This window comes from Thamnophis sirtalis, unplaced genomic scaffold, assembly GCF_051295495.1.
Source record: "Thamnophis sirtalis isolate CommonGarterSnake01/CBP01778 unplaced genomic scaffold, rThaSir2_p1.2 scaffold_1, whole genome shotgun sequence".
In the NCBI taxonomy this organism is placed as follows: Eukaryota; Metazoa; Chordata; class Lepidosauria; order Squamata; family Natricidae; genus Thamnophis; species Thamnophis sirtalis.
Window position 1 is genome coordinate 126,871,762 of NW_028261381.1, and position 26,301 is coordinate 126,898,062.

Genomic DNA, 26,301 nt, shown 5'->3' on the forward strand with positions numbered 1-26,301 from the left:
TTAAAAAGGCAAAGAGTTTCTTGGTCTTTAGGCTCTTCTAAAATTTACCATCTGTTTAGAAAAGGCTTTTTTTTAGGATTTTAAAAACACTCTTTTAATTAACTCAGGCAAACAGCATCCTGCATTTGAAATATCATTAACGCAGGGTGAATAGAAGCTCACATCTGAAATAAGCATTTGTACTATTCCCAGAAATATTTCTCTAATGAGAGAAAGAGGCTGCTGTTTCTGGCCTTGTCCGTTGTTTTTAAGCACTGTTCTGCTTCTGGGACAGTGAGACAATCCTTCACCTTTTATTAAAGAACATTGAGTCAGTTTTCTGGAACAATCACATTAGCAAGACAAAAGATGGCTTTTGGTAAATAATGTACAATTTTGTTGTCATTGAACAGCTGAGAATGTCCTAATTCCCATTTTTCTTTTTGGTGCCATTAGTAGGTCATATTTCATAACATAAAGTACTATGTCTGAAGCACACTGGGGAGCAATATCCAATAAATTGGAAACTTTGACTTCTAGTTCTGGAAGTGTAACTCCTGAGTAATATTTCAGAATTGGGGATGGAGAGCAGATATATTCACAACAAACACTGAAGTCTTCAAAATACCTTTGAAGGTATTTTGGTATTAACCATTCTGTGTGACCATTCTTTTATTAGGTAGGTCATCCAAGATGTTAAGACATCTAAGATGTTCAATGTTTCATCACAATGGAATTGAGAGATAGTCTCCTGAATTATATGTTGCCTGGGCGTTTTGAGTAGTGATATGAATGACACTGCCTCACAGATTTTTTTAAAAAAATCCAAGCAAAAGGTAGCATACCTAGTATTATGGCAGATTGATAATTGCTTAGTAACAAAAAACAAGTCAGTAGCCACAATCTGCAATTGGTCTGCTTTCAACTAATAAATAGCAGCTAGAACTCCAAAACAAATTAACTGGCCTGTGGTTTTTTTCTTTGCCAATAAGCAAGGAACATTACTACAAGCATTATAGTAATGTCACTACACAAGCCCCACCTTACAATCATTGTGACACTGGCAAGTAAAGGAGGGGCTCATGCACTAATATCATTCCATGGTGAAATTTGTTAATATATTACCTTTATAGGCTGTCCAATTCTACAACTTTAGACAGTATATAGTACAAAAATAGATCATTGCAAACAAGGTGCAAAAAGGGCACAGGTATTTGGGAAATAAATATACCACTTTTTCTAAAAATAATTAGACAACCCATGACCCATTGGGTCATTCATCCTTCCACATAAAATATAGGCTTGCACCATTTCCCCTAGCCAGTCCTACCTCACAAGTAGACATCCCAGCCCCTCCTTCATCTTTCCACATATAGGCTTGACCTCACAATCTTTGGGAGAGCCCTGCTGAATCCTTTTCCTCCTCCTCGGCTGTCCAGAGGAACTGCTTGTCACTTTGCTGGGGGTGGGGGACAAAGGGATCCAAGGAAAACTGCACCCACACTCCCCATCTTGTTATGTCAAGGGCCCCCTCCCTCCAGGGAGGAAGTAGTGGCCAGCCTACCTCACCAACAGGTCCCTTATCCTTCCATAAAAGGATCATCACTGTTAAGAAATTTCAAAATTGTTGGGCTCAGTTCCAATGCAACCAATGATTGCTTGCCAATCAAGTCTTGCCGCCAACCAATTGGTGCAGAGCCAGAGGGAGGCAGGAAAGGCACGGATATACCAATCTACAAGTTTCTGGGAAGCATAGCTGGAAGGCATTGTGGCACTGAAGCAGCCACAATTTCCCAAATTTCATTCTGACAGGAGTTATGGGTCCCAACATTCTGTTAACCCACCAATTTGAGTTTCTATGGTTCAATAATTGTTGCCTTACCTTTTCCAATTTCTCCCAATTGAAGATTACAAACAGATACAACAGTTTTAATAGTATATCAATAAAACCCTAACTTTCCATAACTTTGCTGCAAACACTTCTGGAGACAGAGAACATAGAAGATAGAAAAAAAAGCTGTTAATTTGAAAGGCAATGGGAAAGGGAGGAAGTTAAAATTCCACTTAGATTTAGCTGAAACTGGAAGACCAGTAAGAGAGACAGGCTAACTACATTTGGAGTATCTGTTTTTCTGGGTAGAAATATCATGGGCTTCTCATAGAATTACCAGATATATGAACAGGCAAAGGAGAACATTGACAATTTGATGGCAGGAAGGACATACTGGGGTTTGTTTGTTTGTTGGCATCCATGAAAATTGGAGACAAACAATTATTTAGGTCTACATGTATATGAAATTACTTTTTCCAAGATCACCGGTTTTTTATTAATTTTTTTCCAACAAATCTTTATTTTCAAGAACTTAGGTTATAATTACATTGAATTGATGGTGATGATGTGATTTTTAAATTCCACGATTGAAATGTGAGTCACATGACTTTTATAATTACAGTGATCATAGATGTGAAGGGGCTGGATTGATGTGGTTGTCAGTGGACAAGGGAAAGAAAGATACAAACAATTTACAAGTTACAATATAGAAACGTTTGAATGACTACTGTTGTGAAAACAATCCAAAAAAAGAAGACACTCAAAAAAGCCAGACAATATTTGATTTTTACGACTATGCTTGTTGGACAGAAGACATGAGGACAAAAGACAGCATGTTCTTTCATCAGATGTCTGGTAATCCTTGCTTTTCTCAACTGATTTAGTCAAAATTCTCCAAGTTATAGGTGGTTATGTTGGGGGGAAAGGCTTAAGATGTCCTAGTGTGCATTACCAAAGGCCACTGTTGATAAAGGGAACACACTGCATATAGACTGAGGAATTTGAGGTAGTTTCCGGCAACAAAAGTTCTGCCTAAATTCTAAAAACTCTTATTCAGATATTTTATTTTACTGCTGAACTTCATTTACAGATGTTGCACCAGGGAAGCTCAGCTGGCATTAAGAGAATTGATTTATGGTAGAGTGGTTTGATGACATTTTAATGCATACCTAACTGAGAAATACAATATGTCACATTTTTCCTTGAACAGTGGGATTTTCTGCATAATCAAGTCTTTTTGTAAAAAACACACTGGAGACCTATCTCTGTGAGGATTCTTTTATCTGCGAATTTACAGATTGAGAAGGTAGTTGACAGATTTATTGCAAGAGTAACACTCCCCTCCCCATATCATTTATATTATCCTAAATCCCTGGGAAACTTTGACAGTCAAATCCAAACTGTCATTTTCAAGTCTTGCTCCTTCTTTTCTAGAATGTTGCCTATTAGCATTTTAAGATAATTTAAATATTAAATTTTTATTTGAATTAGAGAAAAATTGATTATGAGAAAAAAGTTGATGGTCATTTTTGTTTTATATATGTTTGATGCATTTTTTGCTCACATTTTAACTTGTCCAGTTATTCCCCTCCCCTTTTCCCTTTTATGTTAGTTTGCATTTTAATACTTGTTTATGAAATATAATATTTGTAAAAATATTTTTCTTGCTCCTGCTTTCCACATTTGGATTGCACAAGTCAACTGCATAGAATATTGACCTATCCAGAGCAGGAACTGACCAAGTAGAACAGAAAGATCCAAATTAGCAAAGATTCAAATCAGAGGTGGTATTCAGCTAGTTCTGATAGGTTCTGAACAACCAGTAGCAGAAATTTTGAGTAGTTCGGAGAACCAGCAAATAGGCTGGCCCCGCCCCCACTGCCTCCCAGCCTCCCAGCTGATCTTCTTTTGTTGCCCTGAACAGGAGAATGTAGCTGAAAAGCGGGTTAGTGGAGTGGGGAGGGGAGGGAATAGGGATTTTGCAGTATCCTGCCACGCCCACAAAGCCATGCCCACAAATCCACACCACACCCACAAAGACACACCCACAGAACTGGTAGTAAACAATTTTGAATCCCACCACTGATCCAAATATACACTAACACAGAACCCAGCAATTTTGATGGTACATTTGCAATGTAACAAAGTCTGTAAGTCTTGATCTGATTTTGGACGTTCTTCCAAATGTAGCAACAGATATTACCTCATATTTGCTCTTACGTTTGTTTACGAATCCTCAACCAGTGATAGGTTTCAAATTTTTTTAGAACCTCATCTGTAGATGTGGCCTGCTTTGTTGGAGTGGCTTGCTGGCCATGTGACCGGGTGGGCATGGCCTACTTGTAAAATATGGTGAAACTCACTTAACAATGCTCTTGCTTAGCAACCAAAATGTTGGCTCTAGAAACTCTGGCATTTGAAGCACGCAAGTCTTAAAGCTGTCAAGTTACAAAACCCTTGCACCCCTAACCCTTTAGAAAAAAACCCAGGGGTGTTCAAACTTGACAGCTTTAAGACTTGTGGACTTCAACTCCCAGAATTCCTCCTCTCTCTCTTCATCTTTATGATGTGCGGACGGGCGGGAGGAGGGAGCTGGAACCAGTTTTAAATGGCACTGTAGATTTGTGGAACCTCTTCTATAGAAGAGGTTAGAACTGGCAGGAACCCACCCCTGTCCTCAACATATACTTTAGTAAAGCATTGTCAGAAGTCCTCCTATAGTTTTATCATGTGTGTTACAATCTGGAGATCCTAAGTTCCTCACACTGAAGCAAATAATTTATAAATCAAGTCCTTGATTATATTTCACAGTCACTCTCTCAGAATGCAGTTTCCTCATTTTTCCTCCTGCTTGTGTGCGTTTCAGTGGCAAAGAGTCATTATTATCACTACGGGTAGTCCTTGAATTGTAGCAACTCTCTTGCTCAGCCACATAAATTATGGGCTCAATTGTGGTTGTAAGTCACGGAATGCCTGTATAGTGAATTCTGAAATAGCATTTCGTTTTTTAAAAAAAATAATTTTGCTTAGAAAACAAATCAAACTACAGATATAGGATGAGGAAAAGAATATATGACTTGGCAATAGATTAATAAAATATAAAGTAAAACAATAACAGAAAGCAAAAGACGGTAGTTAAAATTTAGAAATATCACAGTTGAATTACCAGACTCATTAAAAGTATCAATGAACAAATCAAGGCTCCAACAATTATTGTATATACTGAGGTAAACAAAAAGAATTTGGTGTCAAGGTATTTCTCAATAAACAAAATGAAGACCAGAATTTCAGTTGTTAAGCAAAGTAGTTGGTTGTTAAGCAAGACATCTTGTGACCACTTTGTTCAATGACGGCAATCCCAGCATTCCCAATGGATATCATTAAGCAGTCTTGCAGGTCAATAAGAAGATGGTATCCTGGGTAAAGAGTGTAGAGCTACCTCAAAGGGTTGGAGAAGGTCTTTCAAGGCCCAGTGCAGGCCATGTGTGAATTGAGGGATACTGCAGTGTTGTGTAAAACTGCCATGGCCTGAGGAGCTTTGATCTGCTCCCCATCCTGCTAGACCCAGGAGGCCTCAGCCTGCTCCCTCACCAGGCTTGGGTGGCTTTGGTATGCTTGCGGTGCGATTTGGAAAAGGAAACTTATGAAGCACCAAGAGAATGGAGCCTGGTTTTAAAATGGTGTGAGATGACCCCGGTAAAAAGGCTGGGCCTTGCATAGGATGGATGCACCTGTTAATAGCTGGAGAAGAATGCTGAAGGTAAGAGGAGTGCTCAGAAAAATCATAAATAAGCAACCATTTAGAAACTCTAGCTCAATGATGGTGAACCTTTTCGGCACTGAATGCCCAAACTGGAACACACGTGCAAGTGTGCACATGTGCGTGTGCCGGAGTGCTGGTATCCTGGAGACCAGCTGGCCAGTGTGCACATGCTGATTTTCCGGCTATTTTTCGGGCCATTTTCAAGCCATTTTCCAGCACTCCAACACCCACGAAGACCAGCTGGCTGGTGCATGTGTCCCACAGAGAGGGCTCTACGTGCCACTTCTGGCACATGTGCAGCTCTAGCTCATAACATGCTTTCTTCTGGTACTTATATCTTAGCTACTTCTACCCTATCTTCTCTTTTTCTCTTTACTTTTATAAATTTATTCATTGAAGTCATGTGTTGAAAGAACTACCTGTGGTAGGGATCAGCTTGTAACCATTTTCTGAAATTATTTCATAAGAACCTGTACACCAAGCCCCTGAAACTACGTTTTTATTGATGATAAGGATCTGGGTCCATTTTCCCCATATAGGTAATATTCAATTATCCTCTGGCAGCTCTGTTGTTATTTGAAGCAGTTGTTAAGTGAGAAATCATATGACCATGACTGTGTTTTCCTTTCCCCTTCCACCTCCCTTTGGAATACTCCCAAGGGGGCAAGGCAATAGCACTTAGACTTGTATACAGCTTCACAGTGCTTTATAGCCCTCTCTAAGTGCTTTACAGAGTCACCCTATTGTCCCACACAATCTGGATCCTCATTTTATCAATCTCAGAAGGATGGAAGGATGGGAAGGGAGCCAATGAGAATCAAATTGCTGAACTTCTGGCAGTCAGCAATCAGCAGAATTAGCCTGCAATGTTGCATTTTAACCACTGTGCCATTATGGCTCTATATATTGAGCACCTGCTGGTATTCCTGTCTGTAACTGACAGAACTAATCAGTTTCATACTTTCCTTTGCCTCTTAACCACTCCTCTATTGGTTGGAAGGCTCACCAGGGTACTGGGATAATTAGCAAGAAGAGAATTAATGTTTGTATTTACATTAATTGAAAGGGAAGGGATTACAAGAGAGTAAACAGCCATATAGTGGCATACAATGGGGAATATACATCAAAAGGAATTTGAGGGCACCAGCAGCCCAAAGTGCATTACAAAACAGCTTGGTTATTCCCCACTGCGTGCCTATTTTGTGTCTTTTAATTCTTTCCCCTCCAATATCTCTGCTCTGTGAAGGGAGGAGAGAAAAAAAACAGTCAGGAATAGGAGAGTTTGCCTACAGAGACGGATTGAGATTTTATTTCTCTCCCCCACCACACCCCTTAATTTAAGCAATTTCTCTGTTTTATGTGGGGGCAGAGGAAGAGAGAGGAGGGGGGGGAGTTTCAGCCATGAGTATTCATGGCTCATTCATGTGTTTCTGGACATAAAACTACAAAGTTTCCAAACAGTAGTTACTGCCAGCAACCAAGTAAGCCAAAATCAGGAAGAACTGCTAACAATCTTTTAACTTCTTACCAAGAGGATGAATCACAGCAACACAGAGTTATAACATTGGGGAAAAAATAGCTGGAAAATTGCCATTTCTACTTTCCTAGGCCAAAAAAACAACAATAGCCTGAAGAAGCCAACTATAAGTCCTGGGAGTCCTTGACTGAACTTATATATATAGTTTCTATCCTTGGGCTGTCAGAGTCTTAAACACAACCACAATCACTCCACACACAAGTGGAGACTTATGACTAGTTTTTCTTTTTCTTTTTTCCTTAATTACTTGCATAGGGATTATTCTTTATACTATTTATGTTGTTTGCATTTTTTGTCATGGATTGCACCAGTGAGGTGAAAACCAATTTCGTTGTATACATGATGTACAATGCAGAGATAAGTTGCAAATCCTGGAGCTACCTGTTCTCTCGTGCTTGTGCGCGCAAAGCTTCTGCGCATGCACAGAATCGTCCTGGCAGGTGGGCAGAACCTCCCACCCCCACCACTATCGGTTCACCCGATCTGGCTGAACTGGGAGCAACTCACCTCTGGTACAATGACAATAAAAGCTATACAATACTACATATCTTTTAATGGTGATTTTTCTCAACCCATTGAAATAGTATGAATCTTGCAATGGATCTTCCCAATTGGTCTAACTCTAATATACAACCAAAGCAGAGGCTTTCAGGTTTTGTTGGTTCAATTCATTGCTCACCTTTCTACCCAAGCACTCAAGATCTCCAAGGATTTAGCCATAATAAGGCCACTGTACATTAATGATCATCCCTGACATATAGTTTACATAGAGGGAGAGAGGTACTGAGTACAAGATATAGAGCTCATATGGCAAGAAGTCCCAACAGATTTTTATCCCTCAGTAGAATTCCTGGGGAACCTACGGCAACTGAGAAAGAGCTGCCTGTTCCTTTTCCCCATTTCCAGAACTCACAGGCTTCATTCACTCTTCCCTTGGTACTTGAAAGTAAGGAGAGATCCCAGTTTAACACATGACTGCCTCACTCCCATTCCAACAGTCTTATGTAAAAAAGATTCTGGACATCAACTGTCTTCAGGGACCCTTCAGTTTGATCCCATCTGAAGACATCAACTGCTGCTTTATCAGCTCCTGCCAGAACCATTAGCACAGCCTATTCACATAGACAATTGCACTCACTGCTATCCTTTTCTCTCAAGAATTATGAAGCAGAGGGACCCCAGGGAGTTTCATTATTTTAAAGGTAAGCCATTTGTGTTAGACAAATATTATACAGGAAGACATATTTGGCAATGCTGTAAATGCATCACGTATTTAGTTTGTATCAACAAGGATTATTTTGGAATGAGACTTTCAAATAATTTCCTGGTTTCATTATCCACTGCTATAAGTCATTAGTGAGGCAATGTTAGTTTCTTTCATTTTCCATTCGATTTCCTTTTCACATTAGTTGAAGCATTTGCTTTTTTTAAGGTCAAGTGAATATCTACAAACCATTATAACTCTATAAATATTTTGCACAAACACCTTCCCCATATATGCCATAGTATATTTTGTACATTTATTTCCCCCAGATACATGTATATTTCTGTATGCACTATTTGTTCAAAGAATAGTTCTGACCTAGGCTTCCCCAAAAAGTACCAAGCAGATTCTTGGTATCAACAAAATCTCTTTTATTAAACAAATGTGAATTTCTCTCATTCACATTCAGCAAAAGCCTGGTAAATAGTCTTTCAAAGGTGAAGTTATGACCACAGACCTTATCTATCTTGGAAAACTGTCATGTAAATATTTTCCAAATGTAGTGTTGTGTGAGGAAAGCAGTTAGACTTATATACCGCTTCATAGGGCTTTCAGCCCTCTCTAAGCGGTTTACAGAGAGTCAGCATATTGCCCCCAACAATCCGGGTCCTCATTTTACCCACCTCGGAAGGATGGAAGGCTGAGTCAACCTTGAGCCGGTGAGATTTGAACCGCTGAACTGCAGAACTGCAGTCAGCTGAAGTAGCCTGCAGTGCTGCATTTAACCACTGCACCACCTCGGCTCTAAGACTTGGCACAGAGTCTCTGAGATTCACCGACAAATCTTCTTCACACTCCTGAAACGAACTAATGACCGAACAAATGAATTGTTTCCTGCAAAAGTCCACTCTTCTTTCTCTCTTCTTTTATTTCCTATGGAAGGGGACAATCACCGTCCACCTGTAGCTTTGCTCCCAAGTCAACCCTGATTTCTTAGTTGTTCGTGTTTCCTGGCAGCTCTGTGCATGCGCACTCTAGGGACAGGCTCCAGCTGTTCCTCTGCCTCACTGCTGTCTAGTTCTGAAGGCAGCTGAGAACTGCCAGACAGCCTTGGCCCTATCTCTGCCTCCAATGCAGAGCCCTCGTCTGAGCCTTCCCCAGCCTCCAGGACTGGCCCATGTTCCTCCCCAACCTCCTCCCTGTCCAACTCTGCGGCCAGCTCTGCTGGTGGACCACAACAGCCACAAATTTCACTTCAATTCCTATACATTTGAAAAATAAAATAAAATTACAATATTATTTCTGTTCCTTAAGCAGAATGCCAGGCACTCTCCTGGTGGGAAATCTCAAATCTTAATAGCTAATTATAAAGGATCAATCTATAACAATTTCCAATCTGATTATAGTTCCCCCAATCCTCTGTACTGCCTATAATATGCTTTCTAATCTCCTGAGAATAACATTCAGAAGCAGCCTTGCCAGGGATAAGAGCCCATTCTCCCACCTTCCCCTGGACACATTTTTAATTCTTGCACTCCTACTTGTAAAAGGTGGAATAGACAATTCTCTGGCATAAGCATTGGCACATACAGGTTAACAGCAGGACTGGAGCAAGTGGAAAACTTTAACCAGCCAAGATTTTGAGAAGCAAGGGCTAGGAAGAAACACAGTTCAAAAAAATTATGAAAAGATAAGAGGAGGAAGAACGACGAGAGCAGAGAATAAAAGAAAAAGAATATAGTTAAGTGTTAAGAGCAGCAAGAACAGTATTCAGCCTTCACTATAGTTCATTAGATAGTTAAATATAGACAAAAATCAAATGGGCCCCTTTATAATGTAAGTTACTGTACTTTCTTCTTCCTTTATTGCTTATTGAGAGTGAGGTGGCACAGTGGTTAGAAAGCAATACTGCAGGCTACTTCTGCTGACTGCTAGCTGCAGTCCAGCAGTTCAAATCTCACCAGCTCAAGGTTGACTCAGCCTTCAATCCTTCTTAGGTTGGTAAAATGAGTACCCAAATTGTTGGGGCAATATGCTGACTCTGTAAACTGCTTAGAGAGAGCTGTAAAAGCACTATGAAGCAATATATAAATCTAAGTGCTATTGCTATTGCTGTTAGGTCCAAATTGGAAAAGTACAAAGCAATATTTCCATTAAACCATGGAAAAGGCAGAGAAATGAAGTGCCATGATTAATTACTACAGTTATAAGAAAAAAAATCACTTTATACTGTATTGACAAAAGAGAATCAACTTTAATACTGTCATCAATCCAAATGTATACAATCCAAATTCTCATCTAACTATATTTCTGCTATGTTTGAGCTGGCACCTCCTGTAATACTTCAAAGAGTTTATATTTGAGGTGTTTTGGGAACTAGTTGGAGCCTTTTAGGAATATTTATTTATGCAAGTTTATAAATTTAGTAAAAACAAATTTATTTGTATTATACATGTGGAATAAATAATATTTCAAAGTCTATATTACAGCAACACCTTTATTAAGGCAACTCAGTTCCTGAAAATAGCATGCCAGCTTTTCAATTATTCAGAACATGCCTGCAACTTTGTCCCACATCTCATTTTAAGATCATGATGAAAATCACTACCTCAGGCTTTGATACTAAAAGTTCTCCTTGTCATTTTAATGCTTTGTTGAACATGTTGCTGATTTAGTATTTTTGTAGAACTTTAAAAAGCTTGTTACACTGTTTATGAATTTTAATTTGGTCAAATAAAAATATTGACAGTGGACTGAAAAATGGGATTAATTTGACATGAAATTAAAAAAAACAATGTAGAGACATGCATGATAGTGATATATCAAAGAGTAGAACTGAAAGAGTGATTAGATGGACTTGATGAGATTTTTAAGTGAAGAAGAAATGTTTAAAGAATAAAAGCTGATGAAGACATAACTGTTTGTATAAGTTATGGATAGATGAAATCAATATGGTCTGCAAGGGGGGAATAATGGGCAGAAGGAATATCCTTCAGGAACAGAAGAAGGATTGCTACTAAGATATTGATCAGATGAAGGCAGTTCAAATCCAGGGCAGAACTGCAACCTAGAAAACAACTCAGACAAGACCCCACCAAGTTCTCGGGAAGATAAAGTGGGATGGGAAAGCACATTTAGACTTGCAAGATTTTGTTACATTAATAACATAATAAAAGTATATGGGTCTGCATTATTTGGTTTTCTAGTTTTGTCTGACATATAGAGAGGTATGAACAAATGTAGTGAATGTGACCTTGCATCAGTGACGTGCGGTGAGGTTTATGGCTGGTGAGGCACTGACACAATTTTTTTTAGACTTGTGGACTTCAACTTCCAGAATTCCACAGCCAGTCATGCTCAGTTCTGATTCAAAACCACAGCATTTGTTTTTCTCCTTTGCGAAATAACTTTCCTTCTTTCTTTTTCTTCTCCCTTCCCTTCCTACCTCCCTCTCTCCCTCCCTCCCCTCTCTCAAACACAGACACACACACACACACACACACACACAAAGTTGGATTGGAGGGAGTCAGGGAGATCACAGGAGGAGGGAGGAAGCCAATCAAAGAGCCATACTGGAGCACACACACTTTCCCCCAACCCCGGAAGGATCCAGCCCAGCTTCACTGATTACAGGTTTGAAAAGACAACGTGGCTCTGCCTGCAATCAAACTACGCTTGGGGAGGGAGAGCACTTCCCTCCAGCCTTTGCCCAAAGCCCCGCACCAGGAGGATGAAGTTTGAATTTCTCCCCCTCCCTCCGACCCACACGTACCTTTTCCAGCTGTTTCAGAGAGGATTTCAACTCTGCTCTTGCCTGCCATCATGAAAATTAAAAAATATAAAAGGAAAAAGGCAAGAGCTGAGGTCAGGCTGAGCTAGTTGCTGCCAGAGTCACCATGGATGACTCTGCTCAACTGTTTAAAAAAGCCTCTAAAAAAGCACCCTCTACAGGAGGAGGCAGGAGAACGACGTGCCTCATCTACATCAGGAATTTTTCAGCTTTTAACCCTTGCTTAACTCTGCTTGAGTGATCATAAAACTCCTAAAGTCAGACTAGATGAGGCACATCGTTCTCCTGCCTTCTCCTGTAGAGAGCGCTTTTTAGAGGCTTTTTTAAACAGTTAAGCACTAAGCAGAGTCATCCACTGTGACTGTGGCAGCAACTAGCTCAGCCTGACCTCAGCTCTTGCCTTTTTCCTTTTACATTTTTTTTCTTTTCATGATGACAGTGGTGAGGCTCTGCCTCCCCTGCCTCCCCTGACTGCACGTCACTGCCTTGCATATATACAGGTGTGTGTGTGTGTGTGTGTGTGTGTGTGTGTGTATGTGTGTGTGTGTGTGTATGTGTGTGTGTTCCAGCATAACTCTGGAACACCTTGAGCAATTTTAACCAAACTTGGTACACAGATGACTTACTGTCTGGAGAAAAATACTGTGGGGGTAAGACACCCCCTAACACCTCTCGGTTTGTGTGTTCTGTTAAGATACAGCCTGTTGTGCCATACTGCCATACTGACTTCTACAGTACAGTGCAGTGGAGTTGCCATGATAACAGCTTCACGTTACTCCACAAGGGGGCTCCCTCTGGTAAGGGTAAAAATCCAACATTAGAAATTACATTCGGTCAGGGCCTTTTCCCCCTATAAATAAATACCCGGGAATGCCGGATTATCGGCTAGTTTTATAAGAAACATAGATAGCCCAATATCAACTACTAATAGATAACTACTACTCATAAGAACATACCTAAGGATCCCAAATAATACAACAAAAATCTATATTTACAAGTAATTAACTGTTATTTCTTTCGCTGAGCTGAAAGAAAAAGTAATGCAAAAACTTCAGAAGTCTCAACCTGGACTGGAGATTGTAGCTGTTCTGGCTTATTACATTGCTGAGAACTGTGGCCTTTGCAAGCAGCAAGTGCTGGCTAGAAACACTAGAGAAATCAAGGGCTTCTTTACTGTTCCACTGTGACTTAGAAGACTGCTGAGTGTGGAAAGTTAAAAGCATGACTGGATGCAGAGATTAGAACAATGAACTAATAATGGACAAGTTGCTCTGATTTGCAGTGTAATTAACTGCATTCCCAATTCTACTCCATATGGTTAATGATTCCATCAGCATCTCCTTATGGGCCTATTTCCCTGTAAATCATGCCATACTTTTCCCTTCCTGATTAACATAGCAGGAGTAAATGGCCTAGCAGGAGGTTCTAGTTTACCAGATCCCATATTTAAAGCTTAAAAAAGAATAGGTGAAGTAATAGCCTAAGAGTGGGGAAAGGTTCCATAGGGAGCATCTAATGGAAGCTACAAAGTGGAGATATTTAGCACCATTCAGCTTTAGAGTAAGCCCTCTAGACTGAACCTCTTTAAGAGTTCAATCCTTGGAAAGTAATTGCCTGACAAGTAAAAAAATAGTTTGATTTTATCCCCTGAGTGTGGTCTAAGTTATGAAAAATGGCTTATCGTATTGCTGCTTCACTATTTTCACAGATTTTAATGTGATAATTGTTACTTGTCCACTTGTGGAGCTAATCAGAATCATACCTTTATTGAAAACTGTTGATATGACTGCATCCTCCTTCACATAAACTGTATTATTTTTTCCCATTGTCAGTGTCTGATTTGAAATTCCTGTGTAAGCAGGAAACTACAAAAAGCTAGACAGCAGCTGTATTCACATACTGGTAATCCTTAACTTACTACTGAATAACAGAGTTGGAAGGGTCATTTGAGATCTTCTAGTTCTATACCCCTGCTCAGGCTATATAGCCCTATGCCATTACAGACAAATGATTATCCTATCTTTCTTGAAAACTTCCAGTGTTGGAGCATCCACAACTTCTGGAAGCAAGTCATTCCACTAATTAATTGTTCAAACTGTCAGGAAATTTCTCTTTAATTCTAGGTTGCTTCTCTTCTTGATTAATTTCCATTCATTGCTTCTTGTCCTGCCTTCAGGTGCTTTGGAGAATAGGTTGACTCCCTCTTCCTTGTGACAAACCCTGAGATATTGGAACACTGCTATCAGGTCACCCTTAATCCTTCTTTTCATTAAACTAAGGTAAAGGTAAAGGTTCCCCTCGGGAACCTTTACCTTTACCTGTGCTAGTCATTCCCAACTCTAGAGGGCGGTGCTCATCTCCGTTTCAAAGCTGAAGAGCCAGCACTGTCTGAAGACCTCTCCGTGGTCATGTGGCCGGCATGACTAAATGCTGAAGGCACACGTTACACTGTTACCTTCCCACCAAAGGTGGTCCCTATTTTTCTACTTGCATTTTTGCATGCTTTTGAACTGCTAGGTTGGCAGAAGCTGGGACAAGTAACGGGAGCTCACTCCATTACGCAGCACTCGGGATTTGAACTGCCGACCTTTCTGATCGACAAGCTCAGCATCTTAGCCACTGAGCCACCGCGACCCTTTCCTTTATTAAACCAGACATACCCAATTCCAGCAACCATTCTTTATATGTTTTAGCTTCCAGTCTCCTGGTTGCTTAGTGACTATTTGAGGTTATGACCTACCTGATAAAGGAAGCTTATGACCTGGATCCAAAATACTGACATGACCACACCTCAGACATTCAGCAGCACATCTGTATTAACAGCCATCTGCAGCATTCTACAGTCACGTGACTCTATCTTATGATGACTTTGCTGAAAACCAGCACTTCCAATTTTCAGAAAAACTATGCTCATAGTGAACTACTGGTTTGCTTTTTACCATTGTAAAAACATCATAAACGGTTTTATGGCCGTATAACCATTATGGGCAGACCCCCATTATGGTCATAACTTGAGGACCAGCTGTACTAAATTTGTTTAGAAAGATATTTGTGTTCATACAATGTAATAGAATTTAACTGATCAAAAAGGATTAGATTTATACAGGGGGAAAAACTAAGGTAAACTTTGCTCTGCAATGCTGCTGCTAGATTTTTAACTGACCTGTTTAAGTACTTTGTGCAAACATAGCCAAGAAGTATCATTACTAAATTCTGTTTTGTACTAATTCCTGCCTGAGAATCACACTTAGTATGGTTACACTCATTATCTTACTTTTGGTTCTTGAATGTGAATTTTATAATAGGTGTCAACTGATCTAGCCAGGACAGCTCACTGATAAGGTAGTAGTAAGTAAATCTCCACCAGGTACAGCCACTAAAATTCCTAGGAATGCTGCAGTGCCATCACAAACTGTTTTGTACCTCATAACCATAATTATAACACAGCCAATGATAACTGGAATGTCTAATCTGTGTAAAATTTCAAAAGCAAAAGAAACTCAGCTCTACCAGGTCCACAAAATGAAGCAAAATTGTATTGCTATCACTGTTCTAATATTTGGATATACTTTCTCAAACACATTCCAGATAGACAATGCTAAAGCAGATGTGATAAAAAAAACCATTCTATGACAAATTCTATCTGCATCAGCATAGAAACTCCAAATATACTTGGCTTGCAAAAACTTGCTATCTGTCTTCTATCCCATCCTTTGTCGGTCCATTCACTATTATCAATATAGAACTCCAAGCCCTCGAAACTGGGATTTTTGTTTTGCACCTTGTATATATTACGCAGTAGGTACAATTCCATATGCAATTCTGATAATAGCAGTTGTAAAAGTTTTATACTCACGTTTAATACATCGATTTGTTCTAGGAGCTGTTGTCCACCCTGAGCAGCATTGTCCCCCGCAGACATTTGGTCTAAACAGTTACAAATGACAAGATTAATAACCTGAAACTTCCTGAAATCAAACCAAACCATTCAGCTATGACTACTTTTGTAAACTACTTTCTGCATTGAATCAGGGAATCAATTTGAATGCTGAAATCAACAGGATACTTTGGACTAATTTGGATTATTCCATAAATTTGTGCCTATATAGAGAATTGTTTTTTTTTTCTGAATCCAAATTGATCTGATTTGCTGAATCAAATCATAATTTGGAATTCTTTTATAAATTTGAATTGGCATTTGCACAATTAGTGGTTCCACCACAAAACCGCGGAGGACAAAATTGCGGTCGACGAAAGCGCGCATTTGACATCATCACAGCGCGATGAAAACATCGCGCTGTGATTGAAAAATGTAAAAATAAAGCGAAAACCTTACCCTAACCCCCCCAAACCTAACCCTAAACCTAACCCTAAACCTAACCCTTAACCTAACCCTAAATCTAACCCTAAACCTAACCCTTAACGTAACGCTAAACCTAACGCTAACCCTTAACCTAACGCTAAACGTAACCCTAACGCTCTAAACCTAACCCTAACCCTTAACCTAACCCTAACCCTAAACCTAAACCTAAACCTAACCCTTACCTTTATGTGAATCGGCTTGCTTTAATTTTATTTTTATTTCAATTTTTAATTTTTTTCGTCGCGCTGTGATGATGTCAAATGCGCGCTTTCGTCGATCGCGCTTTTGTGGACCGCGGTTTTGACGGGTCACGCAATTAGTATATCCCACAAATTAATTTCCCAAAGGTGCTCTCTTCCATCCTGCTGAGAAAAATTATTGTTTGGCCAAAAATTTTGATTCAAATGAATATGTTAGTAAAAGTACATGCCCTCTATTATAGCATGACATTTATTTCACCCAGATACATGTATATTTCTGTATGTACTATTTGTTCAAAGAACCATGCCACTGTTCTAGGCTTCCCCAAAAAGTACCGAGCAGATTCTTGGTCCCAACAAACCCCCTTTTATTAGAAAAATGTGAATTTCTCACATTCACATTCAACAAAAGCCTGGTAAACAGTCTTTCAAAGATGAAGTTATGACCACAGACCTTATCTATCTTGGAAAGCTGCCATGTAAATATTTTCCAAATGTAGTGTGGAGGAAAGACTTGGCACAGAGTCTCTGAGATTCACGGACAGATCTTCTTCACACTCCTGAAATGAACTAACGATCGAACAAACATATTGTTTCCTGCAAAAGTCCACTCCCCTTTCACTCCTCATTTATTTCCTATGGGAGGGGACAATCACCATCTACTTGTGGCTTTGCTCCCAAGTCAACCCTGATTTCTTAGTTGTTCTTGTCTCCTGGCAGCTCTGTGCATGTGCACTCTAGGGACAGGCTCCAGCTGTTCCTCTGCCTCACTGCTTCTAGTGAAGGCAGATGAGAATTGCCAGATGGCCTTGGCCCCACCTCTGCCTCCAATGCAGAGCCATTATCCGAGCCTTCCCCAGCCTTCAGGACTGGCCCATGTTCCTCGCCAACCAAGGTGAAGGTAATGATAAAGAAAGTTTCCTATTTCTCTAAATGGAGAGAAGAATACTTTGGCCTTCCAAAGGAAAGGAAAGCTCTAAATTGAATATATCATTACTCTCAAATATGTCTTAACTATTGCCATCTGAGAAAGAGAAAAATATTTTTTTTAATCTATTAAAATGCTGCAGTTTGGAAAACTCTATCAGGTTGCAATGTTTCGTCTCCCAGTGCACCTATTAACAATCTCAGTCTTTCTTCTCTTTCAAATGTGATGCTTGTAAATCCCTCCATTTTACAATTGTGGGTGACCCACAGTTTGAGGAATGCTGTACTTAGTCAAAACCAATCAAACTTTCACTTAGTCCAATGTATGAATCCAGGATTTTTCTCCTTTAGATATATGTTGGCATGACCATATCATAAAGCAGTGTTTTTCAACCCCATACTGCCTGAGGAATTCTAAGAGTTGAAGTTATCTATTTTAAAATTGCTATATCCATCTTTCATACCAGACAAGATACTGAGCTTGGGTTGAGAGTGAATCACTGGTTCAAAGTTTCCCCAGTGAGTTTCCATGCCTAAGAGCAAACTAAAAGCTGAGTTTATCCAGCATATTATACCACATTAACCAACATAGCCTCCTATTCCTCATGTTGGATTTACTAATTCGATTGTTATAAATTTGTAACAAATGACTTACAAAGGAAGAAAACACTTCCCATTCTAGTTCGGATTGTTGGCATAATCTGACAGATTTCCATAGGCAGCACTACTCACCCTGCCCAGAAAACAGACCTAGTTGTAAACCACTGAGAGACATTGGCAGTACATCAAGTTAAATAAAAATTAAAACCCCTGACTAAAGAAGTCAACTCCTGCTGACTTCATGCTAGAGACTTGATGTTCCAAAGGGAATGAACTCCAGAATTTTGGCAAATTTACTAACCCCTCATGCTCCTTGAAAAAAAAGCTACATTGCTAACACCTGATTATTCTCTTTAGTATTAAATACATTTAGAGATTGGGTTTTCATTGCTAAGATTTTATCTTAGAACAGTATCGTCTGGGGAATGGTCATTTTTTTTTCTGAATTAAGTCTGGAAGCACACAAACCTGACAATAGTTCAAGTTTTTTAGAATAATAAAAAAAAACTAGCATGTATAAAAGGAAATCATGCTAAGTGCACCTCCTATTTCAAGTAAGCAATAGTGATTTATACAGAGAGATGACAATTTAATAAATCTTAACCCAGGTTGGAGAACTACATGTATTTTTTTTAAAAAAAGGTTGAATGCCAAAGAGCCTTATCTATTGCCAGCACACACATATATATACACACACACATATGTGTTTATGTGTGTGTGTGTGTGTGTGTGTGTGTATGTATGTATGTATGTATGTACCAGCACCAATCAGCACCAATCTACCAATCATGGTACAGCCACACATCCAATCAATCCACTTGCTGAAATGGGGCCAGCACTCCTCAGACCCCCACCAAGGTTTATAGAAAGACGGCAGCTCTGACCATGCTTTAAGCCCAAAACCCAGCCTGAAGATGGCGAGTGAGACCTCGCCGAAACATTGCCAAGACAATCTCAATTTTATATGGGAAAAGACCTGAATATGACAAGACCAGCATATCTACACACATGAAAATCTACGAATATATATGTATGTATGTATGTATGTATGTATGTATGTATGTATGTATGTATGTATGTATGTATTATGTATGTATGTATGTGCATATGTGCATTTATGCGTGTGTGCGTGTGTGCGTGTGTGCATGTGTGCATGTGTGCATGTGTATATGTATATATTTATCAGCACAAATATAACACAAAATGTATAACAAAGGCAACAGTAAAAATATTGGGTTTCTGTCGTGATGGACTCTTGTGACGAGCCGATTGACAGATAATGGAAGCTATTAGCTTCCTCCCATAATTGGGGCTTACCAGGGGTTGTGACACTAAATATATACCTTCTTCCCTGGCTTCAGCTGATAAGGAGGAGAACTTGTGGCTTAATGGCTAAGACGTTTGCCTAAGATGTAATATAGCACAGGTTCGAATCCCAGTAAGGATATGGCTAGCTGATGAGAGCTAAATAGCTTGAAATAGATCTATACTAGTCTCCCTTTATTTATTTATCAGCACAAATATAAAGCTAGAATATATATATATTCTAGCTATGAATGTAGCAGCTCCAGAGCAAAGGCAAACTATTATATTTAAATGAAACTTGGATGAAGCCTGAAGTTTACCTTTTTAAAATTATTTATTCCAGTTATACTTGTCTTTCTACTCAATTTCTAGCCCTGACTAACAAATAAACCCAATAAAATATATATCCAAATAAAGTGTTTTTCATTTGTAAAGTACATATCCATATAAATCTTCAACAAAATGCACATCACACATGAAACTTCTCCAACAGAGCTCAGAATTAGAAAACTACATTACCTTGGCTACTATTGACTAAGACGAAAAGGAAATGTCCATTTTACTGAGGGTGGGAGAGCAAAGGACTTTTCCATTTCTGGTGCTTTTAACTGGGCTCTGACAGTGGCCCTGTGCTGAAATCCATGGAAAGCTAAAGCAACTGTTGGTTTTCCTTAGTCTACACCAACCTTCTGAGCATCTGTTTACAGTTAAATAATTTTCTCAACGTTTGTGTGACTTGAACAGTGTGTGGTTTTTGTTGCCTCAGAAAGAATGCAAAATAAATTCCTGCTGCTTTGAGGTTCACCACATATTTACAGCTTAAAGAAGAGTGATGCTCCTAGAAGAAGTTAACAAGCTGAGCTGCCTTTATGGCATGTTCAGCTCCGAATGTCTGCTTAGCAATACAGATGGCAAGATAGCAAAGTTCCACTTGGCTCCAATTGTTCTTCCAAAGCAGGGAATGGAACAGCTCCTACCCACCTATGCTTTTCCAGATGAAACAGCTTCCTAGTCCTTTTGGGGAAGGGAGGAGATAATTAGTTCCATTTTTTTAATACTTAAAAAGTAGGCCTATATAGAAAGAAGTTGATGAAGAGCTATGGCCCAGTGGCAGCCTTTACTATACATTTATTTAGGTTGGTTAAGCAGTTGATCAGTGGCTAAGACACTGAGCTTGTCGATCAGAAAGGTCAGCAGTTTGGCAGTTCGAATCCCGAGAGCCACATAACGATGTGAACTCTAGTTACTTGTCCCAGCTTCTGCCAACCTAGCAGTTTGAAAGCATGTAAAAATGCAAGTAGAAAAATAGGGACCACCTTTGGTGGGAAGGTAACAGCGTTCTGTGCACCTTTGGTGTTTAGTCATGCCAGCCACATAACCACAGAGATGTCTTCGGACAGCACTGGCTTTTCGGCTTTGAAACAGATGAGCATCATCCCCTAGAGTCGGGAACGACTAGCACATATGTGCGAGGGGAACCTTTACCTTTAAATATGACTAGTTTGGCCCTCAAAGTGGACACCTGGTTTCTGAATATTCCTCATGTAAACTGATGTACAGGTAAGAAACAAGGATTATCAGATATACAATTGAAGAGCATTGAAGCTGAGGGACATTTGTGAAGATGACATTGACTGGATTCATATGCTGCACATATTGTGCTGTTTGTTTGGTTCTAGCTTTGTATAATGGATAAACCAACCCATGTACTGTAGTTTGTAAGTGTCAATTTACATCTTAGCATTATATATAAAATTGTCACTGTGGTTTAACAATCCAAGGTTAAAATATCAATATTAGTGCAGTAACATAGTTTTGTTATGATTATGGTGTGTGTGTGTGTGTGTGTGTGTGTGTGTATGTATGTATGTATGTATGTATGTATGTATGTATGTATGTATATATATATGTTGTATTTGTGCTGATAAATAAATAAAGGGAGATATATTTCGTAACACTTAATATATATATAATCCCTCTCCCTACACCATAGGTTCTGTCCTCTTCTATGTAGCTATTATTTTTGAAATAAAAACAATTTGATACAATAAGCTTTTCCAAATATAAATGAAACAGTCAGATGACTCAGATTAAGACTGATTATAAATGTAACAATTAAAGGTACTGGACTAGAAGCTGTAACATCAAGTTCAAGCCCTGCCTTAGGCATGAATGCCAACAGAGTGACTTAGGGGCAGTCCCTCTCAAGCCTAGCAAGAGGGCCTTTTCAAAAAGTTTGCTGTGGTTATAAGTGCTGTTTAAATAGTAGGCTGTCATAATAAATATACAGATTCTTTATAAATTTGCAAGAAATGTAGATAACATTTGTATGGACTTTTGAAAACAAATACGGTTTTAAATAGATTGAAAAAGTGAGAAATGGTGCAGAACTGAAATTGATAGTTTCCTCCTTCTATAATTCTCAGATTATATGTCCTTCCTGCAAAGGACATTAAAGTGGTTCACTTTCTTTCATTCATATTCCCTTTCAGGCTTGATCTGAACATCCTTGGATCCATCAATTTGAGATCCCCATCTGGTGCAATGTGTGGTACATAAATTTGAGTCTATGTTTTCCTTTACCACATTTGTCTTTAAATTAAATGAAAAATAGGTTTTTTTGTAAACTCCATGTAGTAAAAGCCAAGGTTTCTAAAAACAGCTGTTAAACCCACATGAGGTTCATACCCAAGCAGAACATCAATGACACATTACATCAAAACACCTGACAGACCACATTTCCCCCTAAGATGTATTGAATGAGCCTCAGTGAAAAGAGCTTTGCTTTGATCTGTCTGATTACATCTGTGTTTCTCAACCTTGGCAATTTAAGATGTGTGGACTTCAACTACCAAAATCCCCCAGCCAAGTTGCCAAGGTTGGGAAACATTGGGTAAGATAATCCAATAGATTCTTTGACACTTTGCATTCTGAATTATCATGATGGTATTAATATTAATTAGTATTAAATAAAGACATTTATATTCATTTTCTATACGAATGTGCGTTCTTTCTAAAACATTCTTATTTTTGAAAAATATTTTTTTTAATTTACACCTAATTTATGGTTAATCTCTCCACAAGCTTTAGTAAAGCAACCACATCTATAAAAATTGTCCCATCTGGATTTTTATATCCTAGGTACAGTTAACCCTTAAACTAGGTCCCTTGACTTTCAAATTATGTTTTTAAGAAATATTTAAAATAATGAATTGGAGAGCTATATCTCAATCAAACACTTTGTACTTTCCAGATATTATAGGCAAGCTTGCTTATTCATGTATCATGTTTATTTATCATGGGGTTTTTTTAAAAAAAAAACCTAGACTTGGAAGAAATCTTGTATGAAATTTCAACAGACAAAAAAAAGTTGTTGATCTTTGCAATGCAAACTCAGCCTTCCCTGACTGAGGTTTCTTCCAATATCCCACCTTCAATTTTGCAAATTCCCAGCAATAGGCATAAATAGTTTGCATCCAAGAGCAAACAGATTTGGGGGGGGAGGAATGTGCTATAAGTGACTTTTAAATTTTAGTTTAGCCAATCTTGTAAACATAATTATTTTGGTTTGGAAACTAGTTTATGGTTAGCATGATATATAAACCTAGCCAATTGTGGTTTATTCAACAAACCATTATTAAAATAAACCATGCAAGCATGTAAATTTTGGATTTAGCCACTGAACTATGGGAAAGAAAGACTATAAATTTATAACAGGAACAGAAGGGGACAAAAAAATATCCTGTCCTCCCAGTCCTAAAAAAGAGGGCAAATCCATAATACTAACCTAAGAGAGACAATAGCACTAATACATCACATCACATGTATGTATGCAAGCCAAAAGGAGAAGTAAGTGTATACCTATATATCTATTCGTGCTAGACAAGACATGAGACTGATTTATTTGAGCAACAAGCCATGATTACCAACACCTTTTGCATTCTTTTTAAACTTCACACATAGCCCCACTTAGCCATTCCACTAAACCCAGCACAATGTGGCTTAGTTTACCACTGCAAACCATAATTCAATCATCATAAACCATGGAATTTCTCTCTTGTTTATTCCAATGGGAATAAACAAGGCCTCATTATGCTAAATTTGCGTGAAGTAACCAACAGAAAATAAGATTTGGGTGGCTGACAGCAGCTCCATTCAAGTGGAAGAATCATTGGGCCTGTCATAACTAAGGTCACCCAGCTGACTTTCATGGCTAAGGTGGGACTAGTTTAATTTGCTTTTTAGGTCCCAAATGAGTTGCAAATGTGGATAACAGATTATGTTTAAATCGTTTAGATTCTGATACAGCAGGTGGCTTGCAAAGACCTCAGCAACAGTATTTTTTACTATGTTGTTCTGTGAAATAAATTGGCATTTTCTAGGTTGCATTTGTGCCTGGATGATTCTGAACAAACTGGTAAGCTCTAAAATCAGAATATAAGTTTAAAACTGATACGGAGATAAGCAAAGAGTGCTCAGATCTCCCAAGTACCTTATATGACAACTGCTGGTTGCACTTACCCTACCATCCGGCCTCTGGCAGTCTGCACTTGTGGGGCTGTTCGTGGTTGTGGTCCATTCCGAACAGGATTCACCAATGGTGTTCTTTGCTGGAGAGTCCAGCTTGGACCTCTACTCAAAGCACCAGTGTTCCTTCTAGGATTGCTGCTCTGAGATCTCACATTGGTGAGAGATGGGAGTTTGTGGACTGCTGGAGCAGAATTTTGTTTTCGAAATTCCCTCCCTGCTGGATTTCTCATCCGGGCATTAGCAGCAGCATTTGCCTGAGGAGTTACAGGAACATGATCCAATGTAGAAGAAGAGCCATGTACGGGGAACAAACTGTGCACTTTAGTTCTTGGCCCAAACCTGCCTTGGTTCTGCTGAAATCTTAACTGCGTCATCTCCCTGTTCCCAGCATCTGTCCTGAAAGAAGGATATTGATCCAGATGCCCAGCAAGGTCTCTCTGACACTCTACAACCCCCATAAAAAGTGCAATGGTTAAGGGGAGAAAACTGTTCCAGGAATTCCTCATGGTTTCTATCCAAGAGGAAAACTCTTGTTGGATTAATAGGGTCATACACCAAATACAATTGGACTTTGGAGAAAAGTCCCCTCAGCAAAATCCCTCTGGTGCATTTCAGAGCCAATCACATCTTCAGGTACATCCCAAAGAGGCTTCAATAATACCTGCTGTCTAGATGGAAAAGCCAGGCTCAAAGGAGCAACAGCACAGATCTTCCTGAACCAGGAGCAACAGTTCCCTCCCTTTGAGTTCTCCCCTCACTCTCTCTCAGTGGCTGTCAGAGTGCGTAGTATTCTTTGCAGACAGCTCCAAGCACCTTCTCCTTTGCCTCTTGCCCGGCTCTGGATAGGATGGGCAATTTTATTTTTGGAAACCTCCCCCTTTTGACTCTTTTTTGATACTGACATCGTCCCTGTTCAGAAGACACGCTCAGTAATACACACACCCCTTTACAAAACACATTCCAGCAACACCCACTTTGGCAGAGGGAAACAAATTGCAAGACAGAAATATTAACTCTTGAGCAACCAGGGAATCCCATTCACAGCCTGTGCAAAAAGTTGGTGTGCTTTGTTTCTTTCTCCCCCCACCCCCTCATTCCTTATATACACCTCCCAAACTCAACAGGTCTCTGGGTAAGCTTTCTTAGCAGAAGCACATGTTCAGATTTTTAGGCACAACTTTAACCAAGCAAAAGTGAAATAGATGCAGACACAAATAGATATATGGTACATGGGAAAAAAGTAATTGTCTCTGTACTACAACCTGATGCCAACCACTACATATATTAGATATAGTGCAGAACAGGGATTGGGCAAGCTGAACGTGGCTGCTGCTGTGTTGCAATATTTTCAGGGAGGGCTTATTTTCAGAAAAACAGGGTAGTACCAGGGCCATGAAACTTTTTTTTCCTTTGAAGAACAGATCTTTCCTTCCTTCCTTTGCTAAATGCCTATGTTTAATCTTTAGAAATTTTGTTTTATTAATGTAATGGCTTATGAAGTTTGAAAATTTACAGAGCTATGTTTTTTGGATATTATTGGTGTCCATGAATTTTCAACCTGGCTTTGTGATTTAAATACAGTCCAATAATTGGTGTGAAGTTACTGTTGACATTTTGTTTTATGCTAAACTGCTATGGACTGATTTTTCTCATTGTCTGCAGAATCTAGACTGGAACCTGCCAAAAAAGAGAGAAGCTTTTAATAGTTTGCTCTACTCCGAACCCCATTCGACCCTCTATCTGCAGTAGAAGTCCATGTTTCTTATGCCAATGCCAGCTTCTCTCCTTTTCCAAACAGCAGGATTGAGATGGCCTGAGTCTAAGAGCAATGATAAGTGTAAAGAGCTAAAGCCATTCCTCTCTCTAGCTCTATGTTATGATCCCAAGCCAATTATGAGCCATGGTGGCACAGTGGTTAGAGTGCAAACTGCAGGCTACGTCTGCTAACTGCCAGCCAACTACAATGTTGCACCAGGCTCAAGGTTGACTCAGCCTTTCAGCCTTCTGAGCCAGATTGCTGGGGGCAATATGCTTACTCTGTAAAGCGCTTAGAGAGGGCTGTAAAGCATTGTAAAATGGTATATATGGTATTTTTCAGACTATAAGATGCTCCAAAGTATAAGACACACCTAGCTTTTGGGGAGGAAAACAAGGGAGGAAAAAATCTGCCTCTGCCTCCCAGCATTTTGCCTCCTTACAGCAAACAGCAAAGAGCAGCTTCAGCACAGCCTGATTTAGCACAAACAGCTGATTGTGGGTTTGATTGGCCTCC

At 39.3% G+C, this 26,301-nt stretch overlaps 1 protein-coding gene across 1 annotated transcript in view; it reads right to left on the minus strand.

Annotated features, from left to right (window-relative positions):
- LTBP2 (latent transforming growth factor beta binding protein 2) overlaps window positions 1–24,913 on the minus strand; it is a 106,880-nt gene extending 81,967 nt beyond the window's left edge. Inside the window, exons 1-2 of the mRNA XM_087724183.1 lie at window positions 24,021–24,913; window positions 15,961–16,031 (exon numbers count right to left, since the gene is read on the minus strand). Coding sequence (XP_087580309.1) covers window positions 15,961–16,031; window positions 24,021–24,580 — 631 coding nt within the window. The 5' untranslated portion in view covers window positions 24,581–24,913. The remainder of the gene's footprint in view (window positions 1–15,960; window positions 16,032–24,020) is intronic.
- Between the last annotated feature and the right edge of the window lie 1,388 nt (window positions 24,914–26,301).